Source organism: Pleurodeles waltl, chromosome 4_1, assembly GCF_031143425.1.
Source record: "Pleurodeles waltl isolate 20211129_DDA chromosome 4_1, aPleWal1.hap1.20221129, whole genome shotgun sequence".
NCBI classification, from domain to species: domain Eukaryota; kingdom Metazoa; phylum Chordata; class Amphibia; order Caudata; family Salamandridae; genus Pleurodeles; species Pleurodeles waltl.
The window spans coordinates 481,563,197-481,585,533 of record NC_090442.1 but is presented as its reverse complement, the minus strand read 5'-3'; the positions used below and the strand labels follow the sequence as shown (position 1 = coordinate 481,585,533).

At 42.5% G+C, this 22,337-nt stretch overlaps 1 protein-coding gene across 1 annotated transcript in view; it reads left to right on the top strand.

The window, feature by feature from the left end:
• The window catches only part of PTPRQ (protein tyrosine phosphatase receptor type Q), a 1,423,303-nt gene that overhangs the window by 624,076 nt on the left and 776,890 nt on the right, over positions 1 to 22,337 (top strand). Inside the window, exon 23 of the mRNA XM_069227528.1 lies at positions 14,409 to 14,581. Within this exon, the coding sequence (XP_069083629.1) occupies positions 14,409 to 14,581 (173 nt within the window). The remainder of the gene's footprint in view (positions 1 to 14,408; positions 14,582 to 22,337) is intronic.

The window sequence follows — 22,337 nt, the reverse complement described above, 5'->3', positions numbered from 1 at the left end:
GTTAATCAGAGGATATTCTTCATCGACAGTTTCCATCTCATCCCCTTCTACACTGTCCTCTTCTTCCCCATCACTGCTCGTCTGAATTCTAATTCCATCGTTCGAACACATAATCGAACATCCCAATTTGCACAATAGGTCTCTCCCTAACAGTGCTATCGGGCTTGAGTCACATACCACAAAATTATGTGACCCTTGATAGTTACCAATTCTGACTTGTACTGGATCTGTGATTGGGTTCGTCAGGTGCCTGTTTGCTACTCCCACTACTTGAACTGTTCTCCCTGAGAGTGGCAAATTTGGTACTTCAATGCTCCTAACAGTTGAACGTGTGGCTCCCGTGTCAACCAAGAATGAAACACGATGACCCATAACTCTTCCCTCCACATATGGACCCTTTTGATCAACTTCCAAGGATGCTGCAAGCACACAATTTCCCTCCTCATCTGAACTTTCACTCTCCCATACATTGTTTATTCCATTCTCACTGTGTAATGGGAACTGTTGTACTGTGCCATTTGTATTCATCACCTGACCCGAGACCTGTGGAGGAACCATCACTTGCTGCTGACTCATTGGTGCCAAAGGTATTTGCATTTTCTGATTAGGTACCATGGGAAACTGCTGTTGCATTGGCTGCATTTGCGTCATCTGCATACGGGGCATCTGCATCTGCTGCGGCTGCATGGGCTGTAATCCCTGCAGCTGATTTATGGTCTGAAAATTTGGGTTTGGACCTCTCATTTTCGGTCCCCTCATTGTCTGGAATGCATTGACATCATTGTTTTGCTGACCAACACCTGCACCTTCCTGCACCACCATCGGGCACTCGCGTTTCCAATGCCCGACGATTCCGCACACGTGACACGGCATCACCCTTTTCATTGCCTGCACACCATTCGGAATTGCAACAGTGTTCAAATCCGGACCATTACTCCCAAAGCCTCCTCTGCCTCTGCCTCTCGCCTGTGGCTGAAACACCATATTTTCCTGCGTCTGCGGCTGCGGTATCTGCTGTTGGAACCCTTGCAACCCTTGCAAACCTGTCTGAGCTGCTTTAAGTTGCATCATCATCACTTTCTCTTTCAACCTTTTCTGTTTCACTTCAATTTCGTCGCTACAGTATTTCGCATAATTCAACACCTCATCAATCGGTTTCGACTGCCAACAAATCAAATGCGTCTTTATCATCTGACTTATCTCTGGTCTCAGCCCTTCCACAAATCTAAACACAAAATGAAGCATGTCCTTCGCCTCTATTGTTTCCGTGCCACTGTAGTTCTTGAACGCCTTCAACAACCTCTCATAGTAACCATGAATCGACTCTTTAGCCTCTTGGGCAGTTCGATCAATCTTCTGCCAATCCACATTTTTTGCGGCAACCTTCGTCTTCAAATGCTCAATCACCTTATAGTACAAGCTCATTACCATAGGTGATGGTGCACCCGTATCCCTGTCTCTCTCTGGTTCACTTGTCGGCCAACCTACAGCCCTTTTGCAGTCTTCCCACAAATCTGCCGGAACCACAATCTCAAAGAGGGTGTTCAGGTCTTCCCAAAGACATTTTGCAAGCTTCACAAACCTATCAGTCTGTTGATACCATTCAATCGGTTTCTCTCTCAGTTTGGGAAAATCATCCGTAAAAGACTGAATGTCGCTTCTGTGCCACGGTACATGTATTAATTTTCCCCCTGCTGTCTCCCTCATTGGTAACATGGTTATTGCATCACTACTCTGTGATCTTTTCTCGTTGTGCTCTGGGACACTGTCTTTCCTCTTTTCCTTTTTCTTTGCCCATCTGCTTTCCCATTTGTCTAAGCACCTCCACACTTGTGCACTCTGCAGCAATTCTCTAAGGTGCGTTTTCATGCCTGCTGACCTCATGTGTTCAAAGTCTGTGGTCCCGAAATCCAATCTATAGCTCCTGCTCAAGTGTTTTGTCTTGTCTATCTCAACCCCGTTTTTGTCAGCTATTTCTTGCAACCTTCTATGTACCTTGTTCACTTCTCTCGTAATCCTGGGACATTGATACCTCAGCTCTTCTTCCGAGTAGGACTCTAACCTATTCAAACCCATAGTCCCTTCCACCAATTCTTCTGCTTCCATGTTCAACCTTACCCTATTCAGATAGTCTTCTCCCTTCCCACTGGCTGAGCTTTGTGTGGAATTCAGACTGTTGAACCACTGTGTCAGCTGTTGCGCATTCAACCCCATCAGTGTAGCATTCACATCGACTGCCATTGATGGTTGCGGCAACTTTTCAGTGTTCGATGATAGCGGTATCATCAGTGGGGGACTCGACCTCACCACTGTTGACTGAGCACATATGGGACTAAACTCCATCAAGGACCCAGATCCAGTTGGCAGAGCCACTGTCGGAGTTGTCTCCGGAGTGTTTTCTATGCGCCTCCTTTCCGTCCCACTCTGCACCATTGGTCCTTGACCGCTCATACCTGAGTTAGGCTGAATGTTCAAAGGTACCGGTGGACCTACAGTAATGGGTAGGGATATCGCATCTGGGTTCTGTCTATTCCCCAGGTTCTGAGGCATGTTCATTCCCACACTATGGGTCATCATTGCCGGCATGCCCGTCTGACTCCCCGTCATCTGAGCATGTGCGGTTCCCCCCTGCATCTGCTTTTGAGGCATCAAAAACTGGGTTGATTCAGCTTGTGCCAATGTTGGGTTGCGACCATTCTGTACTCCCATTACGGTTGGATCTAGAATCATTCCCGTACTGTTGTCACTGCTGTAGTACCTTGGGACCTGCGGCTGATAATTTTCTGCTGTTTTCAATATAGGCACATCTGGATATATTGTCCTAACCTGCGGTATCTGCGGGGTGAACAGTAAACTCGGGTCCTTAGATCCCGATGGCGTTTCTGAATTCGGAGTTTCATTATTCTGTACCGGTGCCGGAGGGGCAGAACTGGTACTTGGACCTCATTCACTCTCTACATAAGGTGGTGGACGGTCGTTCAGCAATTGCATGATGAACTCCTCATCCTCTGACTCGTCTTCTCTCCTTAACTTTTCCTCGTCCTCTCTATCTTTGGAACACCTCCTGTTTGTCCTACAGGTAGCTTTCTTGCCTGTCGCCTCTTCTTCCTTAGCAATTGCGGGAAACAATTTTATCCCCTGCAATATATCTGACCTCCACACCTTCTGTGCATTATCCCACCTAGCGTCCGCTAGTGCCTTTTCTACCTTTCTTATCCTGGTCTCAAACTTCTTTTGCTGTTGCTGTCTAGCCATTAGTTCCCAAATCGTTAGAGACTCAAACTGTGCTGGCCTTGGAGGTACCTTCATGTCGTACATCGCGAATCTCAAATTCTCTAGGATCCTTATATTGAATGTCCCATGGATCGGGAACGCTACGCTCCCATGTTTCTCTGTCAGCTTGTGCCATTGCTTTAGCCAAAGGCACGGAGCTACCCCCCTTTCCTCCATTACAATGTAAGCTGGTGTACCTTCGGGTGGCGTCTCCTCTCCTACGCTCGCTTTAATGTAAGACTCCCCCTTCATCGCACTCTTTAATGCTTTAAAAAATTTCATTTTTTCCTCTTTTATTTCACAAAGTTTGTAATCAATAAGTGACTTTAATTCCCGGAATACTCTTCGCTTGCCTTTCCCCTTCCAATCGAGCCCCACGGACTGCGTCCAATCCGTGCGCGGCCCTTCTCTGCAACCAACCTATCCCAGCGCGGCTCCTAGTGACGTCACACTCACACACACTGCGGCTGACAAAGCCTCGCGGCTTGTCCTCCTTCACTCAGCTCCTCTCGTAACAACTTCTGGCATGTATCGCGAGCAACCAAATAATAATAAAACAGATCTGTCGGTTTACTACAGGAAGGGTAACACAATCGCTTCAGGACCTTAGGGATTTTTCCCTAGCCTCGGCAGTTATTCCATCTTTCTCGGTCCCCACTTTCGCAAGCAAATTCTGACCTGCAGACTCTGCTCTCAACTTGTCAATGATCTATTCTAGTGCACTTAGAATTTGTCAAAGCCCGAAGTCGAAGTTTTCTTTCAGTCCCTTAACACACGTCCCGACTCGTTGACCACGCCCGGTCAACCCATTAAACCGACCAGACCACAACATAAAACAAGTGTCTCATACACTTTTCAACATACTCCGGAGTCTCTTGACCTCGCAGGGCCCGTCTCAACAACAACAACCATGTGGACCTTTTTCTGCACAAAGCGCCACATGCACATGAAGTTCGACGACTTCCCTACTCTCACACTCGGAGTCGCACCTCCGCTATTCTCTAAAATCCTCGCAACCTTTTCAAACAATCTGCGGCAATAAGCTATGCAAGCGCAAAATCCTGACTTCACTCATACCGTCACTAGTACCGCCAACGCCGATTTCACACCTCCATTCTCTCCATTCGCAAGCTCCGAGATCCCGGGAAAGTCGCGGGGGACTTAGGGCATCATCATTCTCTCAATCTGTTTTACCCAAGAAAAATCTAATTCAACACCATATACTTCTCGAGTGGGGTCCCAAAGGGCGAAACCGTCAATTCAACACCATATACCTCTTGAGTGGGGTCCCAAAGGGCGAAACCGTTACCTCTTGAGTGGGGTCCCCAAAGGGCGAAACCATCCTCTGCTACCATCTACTGATAGAGCGTTCCTTCCTAATAAATTACCTGTATCCGGACGCTCTTGGGTCGATAAATCTTTTGACCAAGTGGGGCTCTCTTCACCCGAGAGTAATCAATTTAATCAAATCAATAATCAATAACGAACATAAGCAATGCCCTGATCAACATAACACTTCACAATTAATCCAGAAAACATTTAGGCGAACCATGACCTTTCGGCCATGAATAACCACACCAGTTCATTCAAAGTTAATGAATTTATTTCCCTATATTAACAAAGCTAGCACAATATAAATGTGTCTCAACACCAAATGATATATGTAAATGAACATTAATAGCTGTCCATAACGGCGAAAAAGATGCAATCTATGCAGCATTTGAATAACAATGCATTCGATAATAGCAACGCAAACCACTAAAACTATAATCTGTAATGGGCTAATTGCATACATTAGTCAGCATAACAAGGTCTCAAATTGCATCGTGCAACAAATGAATCCTCATCTAACCTCAAATTAGCATCTGCATGTGGGATTTCATGCAAAAACAATTTAGCAACATTGATTTAGAAAACTCCTAACTAAGGCTCTTATCAAAAATCAGCAGTTGGTTACCTAAAAAGAAACACAATGCAATTGTACATTTTCCTTTCATATTTACCAAATTCAATCAGCATTCAAGGAAGTCTTTGCCTCACAGGTACCGGTTTCGATCAGCATGGGACGGGGGCAAAGGGGGCAGGGTGGACGGGGCAGTTGCCTCACAGCGGCAAGATAAAAGGACAAAACTACTACTTTATGCAAAGGGGCAAATCAAAGTTAAAGTCTCTAGAGCGAGAATTACTTAAAGTCTCTTTCTCTCGATTAGAGAAAGCATCAAAGTCTCATTCAAAATGGAGTCGAACATCAATTGGCATCGTAGAAGATGGCAAAATGACGAGGTCGGCAAGATGGGCCATAATGGCTAATGGCTGCTTTCTTCTTGTGCACCAGGTTTAAATAAACAACAGTTCAAATCCAGTAGGGTCTTCCATTGGAGGGTTCATAGGTTGGCTTCAAATTGTCCAATCAAAAACAACAATTCACAAGCTTCTACCTAGGCATACATTATCCTTGGAGTCGGGAACATAAGTTGCAACATATTTTACCAATTAACTCACTTTCAGAGCTTCCATTGTCTGCACCTGCAGATTGACCTTGGAGCAAAGAAGAAGATGCCAGGCTGGCACGAAACCTTAAAGATAAGCATGTGAACCGATCTCACTGGAAAAGTACAGCTTCAAGCAAGAATACACGTTTTATTAGCACATTAGAAAAACACGAGCATCTAAACCGTGAGACAAGGCAACTAGGCCGAAGCCTCCACTAAAGTTATGCTAAGTTAAAACATTTCAAACAAGCAAATCATGGCACACGTTTACGGTTATGTCAGATTAGTACAATTCTAATACATCACGTTATATAAAGCACGCTTATAAATGTTGGCGAACTACTCTGAGGGCACATTTGTCCCCGTACAATCTTTATTAGTTCGGTTAAAGTCACACTTGATTATTGCGGCACTACGTTTATGCGCTAATAAATGTAAAACCTTTGTTTCTGCGTCATCAGGGTCAGTGTTTGACAGGCGTCACTTGCAAGGGCAAATGTCTGACATCATAAAATGAGTACCATTGAGTTGAGTTACAGTAAACATCTGTTGTTCGACACCATGATATGCTTGTGTGTCAACATGTATATTACAAACACATACGTTATGTTATGCTATGGCTGCAGGTCATCCACACCAAGTGTCTTTGTAGAAAACAGTTTACACTCGTGGGAACTGACCTTTTCGAGTTGAACATTGAATATGCAAAGCACTGCAATCAGACCAGTTCATTGCACAGGGCATAAAAATATCACAGCATGCTTACCTCCTGCCTATTAACGAGGAGGGTTTAAACTTGTACATCTCATTGTTCATAGTAGCCTGCATAGAGATGTAAGCTTGCAGGTAGACTGCATATCTTGTTCCTTGCTTGTGACTTCATTTGATTGACTGCTGTTTTTAAAAGGATAGGTGTTACGATGCAATTTATATCAACACACAGCACAGTCATCATTTGGAGAGCAAATGCCTGAAACATAGAAGTTGTCCACATTGGCCAGCATTGCTTTATGACTAGTTATCACCTGCCCCAGCACCAGGCAATGCCTTACACCCACTTGTGTGGTCTCAAAATGCTGGATTGTATTTATTAGATGCAAAATGCCATTCAACCATTGAATAAGTCATAGTACTTGAAGTGCAAGAGCTATGAAAGGCTTAGAGGAGTTTCTTTCTCAGCCTCTTCTTCATGTTTTGCTTAAGAAGCCACCTGATAAATACTAGAGGCAAGAGCATTTAACAAGATTATTGATAGTTAAAAATATAATCTGATGTTTCCTGAGTTGGAGCTGACTCCCAGCATACTGGTGGATTTATTTGTCAATGTAAGCAAGAACTGAACCTTAGTTTGCCAATTTATCCATTGATGAACAGCTTGATTAAGAAAGAATGGAAGAACACGGACAAGATGATAGTTCCCAAGTATCTGTCTTGCATCTACGACTTGAAAGATGCTGATTCTGAAAATTCTTCAAACGGTGAAGTTGGATTCCTTGGTATCAAACTTATCTAGAAAATCCTCAAGCCTGGGAAAGGATATAGTATTATCAGAAACACAGAGAAGGTAGAATCGTCCATCTTTATTAGGATGATTGGTTGGTCTTTGTGCCACCCAAAGACCTTTTGTCAAGAGATATGACTGGAGTCTGAAATCTTTTAATGGAATATGGTTTTCTTCTGAATTGGGACGAATCACATCTTGCACCTGTTAGCGCATCTGACCTTAATAAGTAAACTTACCAGGGGACGCGAATAGGTTGATGAACCTTTTGACTCACAATTAAGATGTTCCCACTATAGATCCAGTACAGGCAGATCAATAATCAATCATCTACACCAATAATCAATAACATTCAATAACACTAGTAATCAATGAAGTCAGTAATTGTCACACACCATGACCTTTCAGTCATGAATAACCACACCTTTGGTAAAAGTTAGAATATTTATTTCCCTATATTAACAAAGCTAATGTCACGTAAGATAACCTCAAAATCAAATGATAAACATATAGAAACAACACTGGCTGTCCAAACCTGTGAAAGAAACGCAAACTAATGAAAGCTTGAACTACTACGCATTCTAAGGTTATAGCGCAAATTAATAACAAGAACAATTGAGCAAACTATATCACATACATTTAGATTCAGCAAAGAAAAGCATCAAACGTTAGTCCCTATCGCAGACTTTCATTAGTGAGAATCCTTAACTAACACCAGATTAGCATCAGCATGTTGGGCTTCATGCAAAACAATTTCGCAAACACAAATTTGGAAAACACCTAACCATGGCTCTATCAGAACAGTGCGGTTGGTACCTAAAAAGAAAAAACAAATAGGCATAACACTTGGGTACAAGAATACCTCTCCTCAATTGGATCGGCAAGCTAAGATACTCTTCGTCATCAGGACATCAGTTCAGTCAGCAAGGCATCACGATTCAGAACCAAAGATCAGAAAACGGAAAGTCTTTAAGCAACTCGAAAGAATAGAGGTAAACCCTCAAGAAAATTAGAGAGAATTACTTGTCTTCTCTTGGTGCAATCCTGTTATGTTAAATTCCCTAAAACTATTTCCCAAGTCCCTATTGGTCAAGGGATCACATGTTCACACTTTGTCCAATAAAACTAAAACTTAAAATCTATTAATTCTACCACTACTCCGTTCACATGTCGCTGATTGGTTTCTCCTGTAATGTCCTCATCATGTGGCTCATCAGGTAACAATATTGTTGCAGCTTATACTCCAATCAGTGTCTCTATTGTTCTCCTCCTGAGAAAGTCAGTCTTACACACATTACACTCATAATGTTACATTTTTAGCAAGAACAGCATCTTCTAGCCAGCGGTTCTCATGAGAAAGACTTTCAGTTACGAGCACTTTTAAACAGTACAATGGAAAATCACAGTTTAACTCTTTGAACAGCCATTTTATGAAACGTTAAGAAATACAGCTTGACATGAGGCCGGGCAACTAGGCCAAGACTTCCGCTAAGTAAAGCCTACAATTAATAAAGCTAATACATAATGCATAACCCTTAATTTGACATATTACTACATTAGTCAAACACATAATCAACATTCCATATTAATAAACCATTAAAAAGTACACTTCGTGAACATTAGCGGCCACTCATTGTGATCACATTTTCAAACACATGCATTATTTTTCTACGTTATTACATTTTCTACACAAATCCATTACTCAAAATACATGAACTCTCATTAAAAATGTGTATTAAAACACCTGCGCTAGTACACCATCAAAAAATCTACAATATATTGGTGCCAGATTCTGAACAGATCTGGGAAAAGTCTTTGTAACTATTGACAAGACAAACAAATTAAGAACTCAGCTTGTGAAGGCAAAAGAGGCAACAGCTGCAAGGAACATGTTGGTGGCTCTTCTCTTAGTGAAATGGGCTCGACTAAGCTTGCAGATTTTAGTCTGCTATCTCCTTAGGTTTTGATTTCCTCTTCATGATAGTCTCATGAATCCCATAGTAATTCTTTCAACGATGAGCAAGGAACTCCTTATTTCCAATTTCCCGGAGTTCCACTGTGACCTCCAATCAGTTACAGTCACAACAGAAGCAGGCAGAAGTGGTTGGCCGGATTCAGGGGAGCTGATCAAAGTGAGAAGTGAACCATTTCTCAAATTGGAAGTGATTGGTAGTAATTTGGCAAGCTTTCAGTCTCAACAGTTGAATTCTGCAGTGTTTCTTCAAAAGGACAATATTGCAACCAAGGCCTATATTAACCATCTAAGTGAGGCCAAATCCAAGGGGTTGATTCGCCTAGTTGATAATAATGGCATATAGGCAAGGAAACATGTCAAGTCCTTTGCAGCCACTCATATAGGAGGTCAGGACAACCGTCAGGCAGGTACCCTCAGCAGGGCCTTTTATTCATGACTGGCCTTTTGTCTCCTCAGGTCTTCTCAAAGTTACACTTGAGGATTCAGTGTTCTCTATGGATCTTTTTGTGTCCCAGCACAATGCATTGCTCCCCCAACACTCATCATTGTCAGTAGCTGGGTGAGTTGTTGTACACTTTCCTTCCAGCTCTGTTTTAAGTCAGACTTGTCAGTTCAAGCATGGGTGTTGAACCAGGTCCTCACTGCAGGGTTACCCCCAAATATTTTGCCTTTACCCTTGACTTTTTGCCAGGCTCAAACATTCCCTTTTTAAACATATGCCACCAGTAGTGTAGGCCCTGGACATCCCAGGGGGCAGAGTGAAGTGTATTTAAAAGGTAGGACATGTATGTTTATGTTTTACATTAAGCGAAAAACTCTTAAGTTTGTTTTTTACTACTGCAAGGCCTATCTCTTCCATGGGATACTATTTGAATTACCTTAGTACATTTGATATGTGTAATGTTCAAATGACAAAAGGTAACTGGTTCATGTTTGATGTCTCTGGGATTCTAATTTAAAATCTTAATTTATGAAATTGGATTTTAAATAACAATTGTAAAAATGCTACTTTTAGAAAGTTGGCATTTTCTTGGCTTAGCCATTGGTGCCTACAGCCTTTCTCTAGTCACATGACTGGGTGTAGTTGACAGTTGGGCTTTGTCTATTCCTCCTAGACAGCCACACACAATGGGAGCTATGGTGTGACTGGATGGGCCAACTCTGGCAGGATGGGCCATGCCTCCACATAGAGGACTGCATACCCCTGCAGTTGGTCTGGAGCCAGGGCAAGGAGGGCAGGGCATCTGTGCACTTCAAAGGCATGCTTCTAGAAGCTTCTCCCCACTTCAAAGGCATAACTGTGTATAAAAGAAGGACCTCAGATACCATGGGCTACAACAATGACTGTCACTCTGATGGTCTGCTGCTCTGGTGTGGTGACCTGCTGCTGCAGCCCTCCTGCCCATGGAAGAAGAACCAGACTTGCAACTTCATCATGAACCCAGGACCCCAGAGTGACTGAAAGGGCAAGTCTGCTGGCCTCATGATGTGAGCCTTAGGGACATATACTCCTCAACAACTCCTGGACCAGTCTTCAGTGATCTGTAAGTGGTGCCTCTCAGGTCATAGACTCCTGGTGTGGCTCTTGAAATCAAGTTTTTGGGGTCTTTGCGACCCCAAATGGGCCCGTTCTCACCATAACAGCACCGCTCACACCTAGATTCAGTGCGAGCTACCATCAGCCCATCTCGGCCACACTAATCACCTCCTGTGACACTCTCCAACACAAGCAGGACTCTTAGCCCAAAAGTAGAGATAATAATGTCTTAGTTTCCTCTTCTCAGGTAGATGTTAGTTGAATCAGAGTAGGTCATACTGAAGTATCCCACACAAAGCCCTATCCTTCCAGTCTCTCAGGAGATTCTTCAGTGCTGTGGCTGCATGAGTTCAGAAGTCTCATAGAGAGACAACTCTGAAAACATATAAACACCACTGATCCATTTTTGAAAACTGATGTCAGCTAAGAAGGGTTTGTCCTTGAGACTGTGATAAAACCTTGAATTTTGACTTTCTCTTGCAATATTTAGACAAGGGGATGGCAGTTGCAATGTAAAGATTCAGTGGTCTGCCATTTAAGCCTTATTCTCAACGTCTTCTTGACGTCTGCCACATGTTCTGGACAACTGGATTCTTTGAGTTGTATTTCACCATATTTAAAGAACTTTCAGATGGGATGGTACTCATATTGGGGCCACAATTTGAAAGTTTGAAAAGTACTATTTAAACAGCATTTGTATCAGGCACTTACTCATTCTTTTTTTAGGTATCCAAGATCTCCAGAGGAGAAAGTTTTGTGCACTCTAGATCTACAGAGAGCTATATCTGTATATGGCAGGAGAGCGACAGATTTACACTGCTCTAATTGTTGGACTTGGCCCTCTCTGCAGGGTCACCTTCAAACTTTTTGCCTTCACCCTCCTATTTTTTCTGATTTTTTTGTTGTTGTCCTGATAGGGACCTCTGGTTGGCCAGGAGCCTAGCTCTTGACACTAATAGCTCTTAGTGGCCTCTGTTGTTTGATATCCTTGTAGGCATGTTTTTCCTTGGGTTGGGGACAGACGTCTAATGTCTGATGGAATGGGCCACATCACTTTGTTGACCATGGTGGTGCTGTATTCTTACTGGAATGCATCTGTGAGCAAATCAAGGTTAGGTCCTGCACAGAAGAGGGCCACAAGTGAGAAGAAGGGTTCCCCATGGAACAGTTTAGTGACTAAGGAGATTGTAGACAGAGAGATCCAACTGAGTTCAGAGGGGCATAGACTCACTCTTCAGTTCACTTTCTAGATCTGCACTATGACTCTCAGCGGTCCTCCTGCTGCTGTGGCCTGTTGTGTTCTTTGGAATACTGCTTTGCTGCCCCTGGAAGGACTGCTTTCTCTACACGAAGCCTGCATTAAACCCCCAAAGGACTGCCCTGCTGTTTGATCCCTGTTCCACTTCTTGAGCCAGGGATTACCAGAGTGACTCCAAGGGTTAGTTGGCTGACCTCCTGGAGAGAGCCAGGCTTCAACCATCTTGAACCCGTACCCCGGCCAAGCCTGAGGGAGTCCTAACCCCCAACTGATGTCCCTCTTGTCCTGGATCCTTTGTGGTGTTAAAGGTGCCCAGATAACCAAAATCCAAAACTTGATACATAGAAACTTTTTTGGCTAAAAACTACTAACACTAAGGGATTACTGCTTCTTGGGCAGAGTGTAAAGGAGCATCCGGAGGTCGATATGTGTAAGGAAGCCTCCTGGTTGGTTCCTTCTATCTTTATTGCCATTACAGATTGCTCGTAAATTCAAGAAATGTGTTAGAGTTTGGTTTAAAAAATGTGGCTTCATGTCTATTTGTTGAACAAATGTTTCTGAATAAAAATGTAGCTTTGCTTCTACTTCAAGCTTAACTCATATGTACTGTTTTATTGACATGGATCATAGTTGGCTTGGGAAGTTTCCTATAAAGAAAGAAAGAGGTGACAGGTAGTAATAATTGAATTACTTGCTGGCAATCTTCATTATTCCTGGGGTCATCTTCCTCTTCCCATTCCTTAAGATCACCCACTTTAATGACCTTTTGACCATTTGTGAGAAACTTCCGATTATAGGAAAGCTTTGGGGCATCAGGCAGAGTAACGCATGATGGGTAAGGAAAGTTTCAATTTTAGTAGAAAAGCAAGACCAAACAGATGTTTTTCGTGGAGGGATACTTCCCTCATAGGGCAAGGAATGGGACAAGGAAGATGGTCCCAGGAGTAATGAGGATTACTTTTAGGTAATCAAGTCATTAATTTTAGCATTGGCATTTCACCCTTCACTGCAATTCGTATTACGGTGAAAACCAAGGCTAGCCAGATTACTGTATTTCACTAAGACACTAAGGCCCATATTTATACTTTTTTAGCGCTGCATTTGCGTCATTTTTTGACGCAAAAGCGGTGCAAACTTACAAAATACAATTGTATTTCGTAAGTTTGCACCGCTTTTGCGTCAAAAATTGGCGCAAATTCAGTGCTAAAAAAGTATAAATACAAGCCTAAATATATATCTATCATCTTGTCCTCCTTAATGAGTGTGACTCTCAGGAAGTTCTAGTCTTAAGCTAGCAGCACTAAGCATTTTTGGACTTGTAGTTTACTTTCTACAAAATATAGTGTGGGCCTCCCTGTCACAGCTTGGTCGGTGAAGTAGTCTGTTACACCAAGTCTCACTGAGAGTCATCTTCATGTCGAGTCCAGTTATCAGGTATGGTATACTAGTCTTAGACTTTCATTTATCAAGTGATTGCAATGTGTGAGTTGTGATCTTGATTCACTCTAGCACACCTGATAACAATAATTTACTAAAGGAAAGCAAAGAACTGGAAAGTCCTGTTTCAGTAACACTTTGAGCCTAATTTTGAGTTTGGTAGACGGGAAAGCCTGTCTGCCAAACTACTGACAGGGTGTCCGCCGCTGTGGTTGCGACCACCCCTCCGAACCTATTACGAGTTTCCTGCTAGGCTTACGGGTGAAAATTGAGGTATCTGCCCATCAGCCTAGCGGGAAACTGGCAGCAGCATTGTCTTTGGCTTGAAATTGTGCCAGCAGCAATGCTGTTGCCTGCAGGGTGCACCTGCACCCTCGCAATCTTCACTGTCTGCACAGCAGACAGTGAACGCTGCGAGGGTGCTGGGCAAGGGCACCCCTGCACTCTCCATGCTAAGTGCATGGGCTGTGAAGGGGCCCCCTGCACCTGTTCTCTGCCAACCTTTTCATAGCTGCATACAGCGCTGCCCTGGTGGATTGCGACCTTCACCTGCCGTCAACCCATCGGGATCATCGATCCTGGCAGAGACGGCAGAATTCTGATGGTCTGACACCAATAATGTGGCAGTTGGACCACCACAGCAGCGGTGGTCCTGACCGCCACCTCGAGGCACTCGGTCTTAAGACCGCCAGCCTCCAAATGAGGCCCTGAGTCTTCTGGTGGCACTAGGTTTTGCACTGTTTTTATATCTGAAATATGGCTTGTACAATAGTTTAGATTTTTTTTTAGAACCAGTTATTATCATTTTATCCATACTAGATACTTGTGTTTTGTCTTATTTAACAAATTAGTGATTTATTTTTGAACGTGGTGTAAATGTTTAGAGAAGTTAGATTCCTGATCAAAAGATTAATGTTCAACTCTTTCATACCAAGCTCCGAGCGCTGTGTCTGATTTAAAAGTGAAGCAAGCAGAAGCCAGCTTTATAGCCATTGAGTGGAGAAGACCACAACAGCCAAACGGGATCATCACTCAATACCGGGTGAAAGCGTCTGTAAAGGAGACAGGAGCCGCTGTTGAAAACACAATTCTCATAGATGCAGCCAAGGTACAGTGATTCTTCTTAGAATGTCCTGCTTGTTTCTCTCTCTTCTAAACAGGTGTTAATGAATTTCACACCACACCTCATTGTGCATTAAGTTGGCTTTAGGAGTCCTTTCTTCATCTCTTGCTTTTTTCACCTCTGAAAAGTAGGTGAAACTTTGAAGTGCTTCTTGCAGAGAACAGCAGTATATAATGGTGAAAGGATGTGAGGGTGGTAATTATGTGAGCTTTCATAGATGCTGTATATCTATCCTGACTCATAATCGAATAATGTTTTCTTTGTTTTATATGGATTGCAGCAACCTAAAGTACAAAATCATAATCTCACCCAGTTCCCAAGTTACCTCATGTTTGATGCGCTTAGTTTAGCCAGTGTTTTTTCCCTTTGCATTCTGGGACTTGCAGTTTTAGTTTGCCAATCTAAACAAGGACCACAAGTACCAGGAATGAAGGAAAACAGGCATTGGCAAAGCCACTAGGTCTCTCCTATGCGTGAGATATTGGCTTTGGCAATGTGTTTTAGCCATGTTGTACACCAGCATGGCTGTTGTTCCACATGGCTAAATGTTAGTGACAGAGGAAAGTGGTATGGAGTGGAGTAGAGTGTTGTATAGTAGAGTGGCATAGAGTAAAAGGGCACTGAGTGGAGTGGTGTTAAGTGTTGTAGACTTAAGTGGAGAAGAGTGGCATAGGGTGGAGTAGCGTGGACTGGAGAAGAGTGTCATAGATTGGAGTAGTGCAGTGCCTTGTGGAGAAGAGTGGCAACAAGTGAAGTGTTGTGGAGTGGTGTATTGTAGAGTGTTGTAGAGTATAGTGGCTTATAATGGAGTGGAGTAGACACATGCTCTGAATGATGAAAACATGTTAAAGGTTTGTATTATACATTTATAGCAGCCACTTCCAATTCGCTTATGGGTTACAGGGATACCTATCAATTGATAATGGGCCTAAGCCTATAACCTCAGTGTAACTGAGCCACTATACTGGTAACTTTATTCCTCAATGCATGCTCATTGTTCTGGTTTAATATTTGACTTAAGCACTCTCTACACACTTCTACATAAATGTATGCATTTTGGGCCTTTTAAAACAAATCTGTCTGTCGACTGCATACATGGATTATAGCAGAAGTTGATTAATAAAGAACACAAAGGTTATGACAAGAAACTTTTTATGAGGCACACAAGTGCCTTTGGTGATGGTGTGCACTGGTGGCACCATTAATTTATTCCGGGGCTAGTGAGAGATGGGTGCTAGACCTGCTGAGCCTCCAGTCCCTGTAGCACAAGGATGTCTATTTTGGAGCCCACGAGTCAAAAGCTGAATGATCCACAAAGCACCAGCCTGTGGAAGAGTAATTAAACAAGTACTAACTATCTGCAACAGTGTTGAGGGTGAAGGTGAGTCCACAGAAAATTAGCTGTCTACTGACTGCAACTTAATCTGAGGTGGCTGCAGATTACCTAATAAAGAAGTGGAAGGGCAGCGTACTTTCCAAGTGGGTATTCCATGCCCAGGTGCAGTTGTTGCTAGCTGAGGGCAAGTATGACCTGGATGCCTCATTCTTTGTGACAATTGATATCTCCAGACAAGAAAATCTAGAGGTATGTCTGGGAAACATACTACAAGTACATCACATAAATTACCATAGATTAAATACACCATCATGGAAGCTGCAGCACATGGGATCTGGAAACTGTCGCTGAGAGGATGTGGCGTTACAGCCAGAGCTGCTGATTTTGGAACTGGGGAGCCAGGTTTGAGTCTAGGTGTTGATTCAAATCCCGTGATTCCGGCCAAATCACTTAATCTCCCCATGCCTAAAAAAGACGAATGTGAACTTGTGTAATGTAACTGGTGCTCATGTACAATGCTCCAGTACCTTCTGTTTGGGTAGAGTTTGTTCTATATAAAAATGTTTAAAAAAGGAAGAAATAATACCTCCATCACAGCGCAAGCTAATTAAGATAAATCAACCTGTATTTGGTCTATGCAACATAGAAAGAAAAGTAAGTGGTACCTCACAAGCAGCAAAGAAGATGGACAACAATGTCAACAAATAGTAAGTAATGAGCAGGCTACTAAAAGTCCCTTTACTGAAGCTTTTTTTCAACACAGTAGGTCACCAAGTGACAGCACTCGTGTTTTGCCTTCAGGCCTCACCTGAAAAATAGGCCTGGATGGGATGCTAGTGCTTGACAACGGATAGCCTGAGGATTCTACATAAGTTTCAATAAGGAAAGAGTGCTGCGTATTAAACAGGACCAAAATATTCTGCATGCAGAACATAAAACAAGAGATGGCATATGGCTCTATGGTATGAATTACCCCCACGCAGTTCTGTTTTTTTCTTTTTTAATTCATTAACTTCCATAGTCTGTGAGTTGTCAGCCTTTTTTTTATAGACGTTGAAAGTAAAACTACAAGTTCCAGAATTAATTTTGCTGCTGGCTAAATTCCCATGACTCGCTAAGGCTGACTTGGCCCAGTTTAACTCATTTATTTTATTTATCCTCACTGGTGTGTAAAAACAAATATATACTGCTATCAAAAGTGCCATCTTACCTATCCATGTGTAATACAAAGCTACACACAATTTAATCAATTAGTAAATACACATTTCATGGTTATACCATGCCATTGTAACGTTGGGTAGTTAGTCACCTGTAAGTAGAAATAAATACCATTAACTTTTTGTATCAATTTCATTTTGTGATCTGTATTGAGTATGTATTTTTCGGTTCACACTAGCCAATTTTTGATGAACGTTGGTCTTCTCTGTGCCATTTGTCTCTAATTTTCCTCATGCATCAAAGGATGCCATATTTGTGTTAGGCTTCAGGTTTTGTGGTCTCTCTTGTGTTTGAAGCTCAGTGTACAGTGTAAAAGATGCATAGCTGTTTATTAAAGCTTTGAACTTAACAATAATTAAAATTAAAGTTTATAGAATGTTTACTTAGTTTTATGGTGCATTTTGGTGCTTACATTTTCACATCTGGTGATAGCGTATAGGCTTAATATTTTCTATATTGGCTACAATTTGGCTTGAGATTCTTTGAAAGATATGCAGGTTCTATTTTAATTGTATGGTTATTGTTAAGATAATACAGCAAATGTAACATTCAATTATCAATCAAAAATGTTTTCTTTGGCTCCATGTCACCTGAGTTTGATCATCTTTCACCCAAATCTGTATTATTTGATCTTTTTATAGCGCTTGCCTTCAAACCTATACTCTCCTGTTTGAAAGATGCTTCTAAGTGATGTGTAATAGCATGGTAGATTTGTATGTGTGATGAACATATAATATGTAATGTTTCCCAATATCGTTACACCAGAAGAATAAATCAGATCTGTATTGGTTACCCTTCACTACTTATTTATACTCTCACTCACCAATCTCTTAAACCTATTCTTCATGTTTCTTTCTATCGTTTCCCCTCCTCTTCTCCTTTCTGTCTTTCATATCTCTCCTCTCTCATTTATCTTTCTCTCTGTTTTTCTTTTTATGCGAAAAAAGTTTCTGATGTGTTATATTCCATATGTTTCAACTTTTTGTTATAGCTTCCTTAACAAATATAGGGGGTCATTCTGACCCTGCCGCCCGCCTGGCGGGAACCGCCATTTGGCCGCACCTCGGTCAAAAGACCGCTGGTGCCATTCCGACCTTCCCGCTGGGCCGGCGGGCGCTAACAATGTTAGCGCCCGCCGGCCCAGCGGGAAAGGGGGCCTGCAACATTGAAGCCGGCTCCGAATGGAGCCGGCGGTGTTGCAGGTGTGCGACGGGTGCAGTTGCACCCGTCGCGCTTTTCACTGTCTGCTAGGCAGACAGTGAAAAGCAGGCTGGGGTCCTGTTAGGGGGCCCCTGCACTGCCCATGCCAGTGGCATGGGCAGTGCAGGGGCCCCCAGGGGCCCCAGGACACCCGTTCCCGCCAGCCTCTTCCTGGCGGTGTAAACCGCCAGAAACAGGCTGGCGGGAAGGGGGTCAGAATCCCCTGGGCAGCGCTGCTTGCAGCGCTGCCCTGGCGGATTTGCCCAGCCGGGGGAAATCCGGCGGGAAAACGCCAGACCCGGTTTTCTGACCGCGGCTTGACCGCCGCGGTCAGAATGGGCAGGGAAGCACCGCCAGCCTGTTGGCGGTGCTTCCTCCATTCGCGGCCCTGGCGGTCTTTGGCCGCCAGGGTCGGAATGACCCCCATAATGTTCAGCGTAGTATTGCTATATTTATCGTTAAACCTAATAAAGTGTTGTTCATGAAAATCATGATCGTAGTGGTGTAGTATAATGAATTGATACAGCAAATATAACTTTTAAAGTGTAACCAAGCATGCACAGAGTCTGTTAATTGTGTTAATGACATTTCGAATACTTTGATGCTGTTACTAAAGGGTGTTAGCAGCAGAAAGTGTTGTTGACGTTGGCTGTTCCTTTAAACATGGTTCACATGAAAATTTTGGTGCAATACTTTTGTGTCTTTTGACTGCTTATCTGCTTTTAAAAATAAGTTCACGCCTGCCTGCCTCTGCAAAGTATGATGTTATTTAAGATTTTGTGTACCTGCTTACACTCTGTCACGACTCCAAGTTGTTTCTCTAGTCAGAAAAGCAGTCGTATTCCGATTCAAGAAAGTGCAACCGAAAGTGTTCCATGGGAAGGCCGCACCTTGGGTGGATGTGTAGCTATATGTGTCTTTGGACCTAACGCAGGAAGATCGAACTGGCATACCTGCCTTTTGTAGCTGCGTGGGAATTCGTTGAGTAGTTCACATTTTCCTAATGGAGATGTCATCATGCTTCGTTTCACGCCCCAGTTGGTGTGATGTATTTTTGATGAATATGTGTTTGAACTGTGCCTGACCACCACAATCATACTACGTGAGTGTGTACCTGAATAGTGTAGATTGTAATGACACGTGTAGACATTTTGGACAGTGTGGAAAAACATGCACAAATGTTCCACGCCTGCATTAAGGTGTATTTTAAATTGGTGTTGTGGACTTGTATATTGTTCATATGTCTGAGTGTGAAACCAACTAAATTCCAAGGATGATCCGATTGGTCTGCTTTTTATAATCATGACAGATATGTTTTTAGACTTTGCATACACTATATACACTTATAACAACTACCTACATATCAATGAGTCTGATATGGAGTTCTTTTGGTGGTTTCTGGACCCGTTACCCCCTTGGGGGTAACAAGGGGATGGATCTGAATATTGCATACCTATGTCTGCCCCGAAAGTGGTTTTGGATCCCATTCTACTTGAGCCCCAACTTCCTCTGTGGTGCTCAGTGCACCATTCCCCCTTCTGTGGTTCTCTCTTCTCTCTGGCAAATGCTAGGTTTCTGCTACCCCCACTTCCTAGGCTTGTCATAACAATTCACACTCCTTCCTTTTTCTTTTTAAAAACTAGCAACAGCATTAGCTGTCCCCCTCTCCCATGGAACATGAGTTTATGTTTATTGTGTATTGTTTCGCCATCCATTGTCCTGCATATCTAATAAGGCAGGCTTCAACTCACTTTTTTCTATGTCTGCAATGTGGAGTCTTTGAACTGTATGTTTGCTAGATAAAGCTATTGTTGCACACATTTGTGTTTGGTTTTATGAATCATTTTGGCATTTGTTTCATTCGTGCAGTGGCATGCGTGCAAGAATGACAGCATTTTTCATGCATGGGTATCTTCTATATTGGTGTAAATTGCAGTGTTGAAATTAGATGTAATGTTAGCACATGTTCGGCTTTCAATAGGTTCTGTTTTCGGTTGCCACTGCGATGTCCTGTTTCACAAATATTGCTTGATTTCAACTTGAGGTGGTCTGCACATGTCTGAATTATAGGAACATTCAGGACTTGGAATCTGTTGGTTTAAAGACTGGACCATTTTGTCATTATGATTGCAGTGCATCAATATTTTCTAGATTCTTGTCAAATTTGGTGAGCATTGATGCAGACAATCCTAAACTATTTCACCTTTTGCACATTTATGAAAGATACCCATTAAATAGATGCTGATGTCACAACCTTAAATATGTGTTATGCAATGAAATCATTGATAACTGTTTTTTGCTTTTCCTCTAAATAAAAATAACTTAGTTTACACTAATATTATAACAAGTTAGAATTTCTTCTCGGCCAAACATTTAATATTTCGTATAATGCCTATTTGACCTCAATCACGCAAGTTCTGCAGTATGTTCTGTTTTATTTGGCCTGTAGCTGCCTCCGACTCACTCGTATGTTTGTGAATAAGTCAGTACTATTTCTAATGCAGGCCAGCAGATACTCCTCACCTCTACACAGTTTATGCGCAGTAGAGTACTCATGTTTCTCTTTCTTGCAGTTTTCACTTCTGTGTTCAAGCTACCTAATGTCTTTATTCAATGACGTCAGCATCTTGTTTCTTGAATCAAAACAGATATGTAATGTGGACCTCCATATTACTTTACCAAGATATTTGGATCTTGATTGAATGAACACTTTAATTAGGAGGGCTGACTTTTGACTCCAACCACCATCCCAACACCACTTGGTTTAGATTGCTGCCACTTACCTGGGCTCTATTTGGCATTGGAGTAGTTTTTGATGGGTTTATTTACGCTCCACAACTTACCACGTTCCGTGCTAAAATTGTTCAGCTGTGGAGATGGAGAATGGAGTTGTTATGGTGCGAATAGCACAATGAAAGTGGAATATCTGCTTTTGTGGTAGAAATAAAACTCCCATGCATCTTGAGGTGGGTTTGTGAGTGTATTGCACAGTTTGGCCCATGCCTCATTAATATTTTGAAACTCTGTGCTAACAGTGAAACACTAGTTGTCACTGGGTGCTGTTATGGAGGAACCAGAGAGGGGAAATACTTTAGAAACCATCTTGGTGTGGTAATTTCCTTTTTTATTTAGCCTGCCTAGACCTTGAAGCACATTTTTCTTTTAGGTAATAAGCTAAGAAATACTTTGTTTGAAGAGTAGACTAGAAAAATGTTAAAATGTTGGAAAATATGTGAGAAATTCACTAAATTTGAAGTTCCTCCAAGTTCTTTGAGTAGATCTCTGGATTACAAATATGAGACTTAATTCCATAGGTTTTGTTCTATTATCTTTTTCAAGTGTGTGGTGCAAAATACAGATGAGTAAGAGTTATTGTTGTTTCTATTGCACTAGCCCAGAAATTCAGCCCAGATTGCTCACTGAATCATTTTAAAATGCTTATGGCCTCGTTGTTCTCAGGCACATTTCTTCTGTGATCTTATAATTTCCATTTTCTGCTTTTTAGTTTTTATTATTTTAAGAAAACTCTCAATGGAAGTTCTTAGCGATAATACTATTGGAGACGGCAGGGAAATTATGTTTTTTATTAAATTGAATGATACTTTAGTTTACTTATAGGATGTCATGTGATAGCTGCTTAGGTTTTTTGCACCCACTCGGGCAACCCTAACCCCACCAAGTGGGCCCTGAGCTTCACCTTCTTCCAGATAGTATGTTCCAGGTTCGTGGCCAAGCTGACAATCCACAGGCATGTATGGATAGTCCTCAGCTACCCTCAAGGAACCCAAGACACCCAACCCCACTCAAAGGGAACCAGAGCAACTGGATAATGACTCTCATGGTTGTCAGCTGCAGCAACCTGGTGGAATGCATTAGGGACTACCTGCTCCAAGGTCACCATATGACATCTAACAGTTGTCATGCTGGCTCCAGTGTCTCTCAGAGCCTCCACCTTCTGCCCATAGGTGGTGACGCATTGCCTGTACT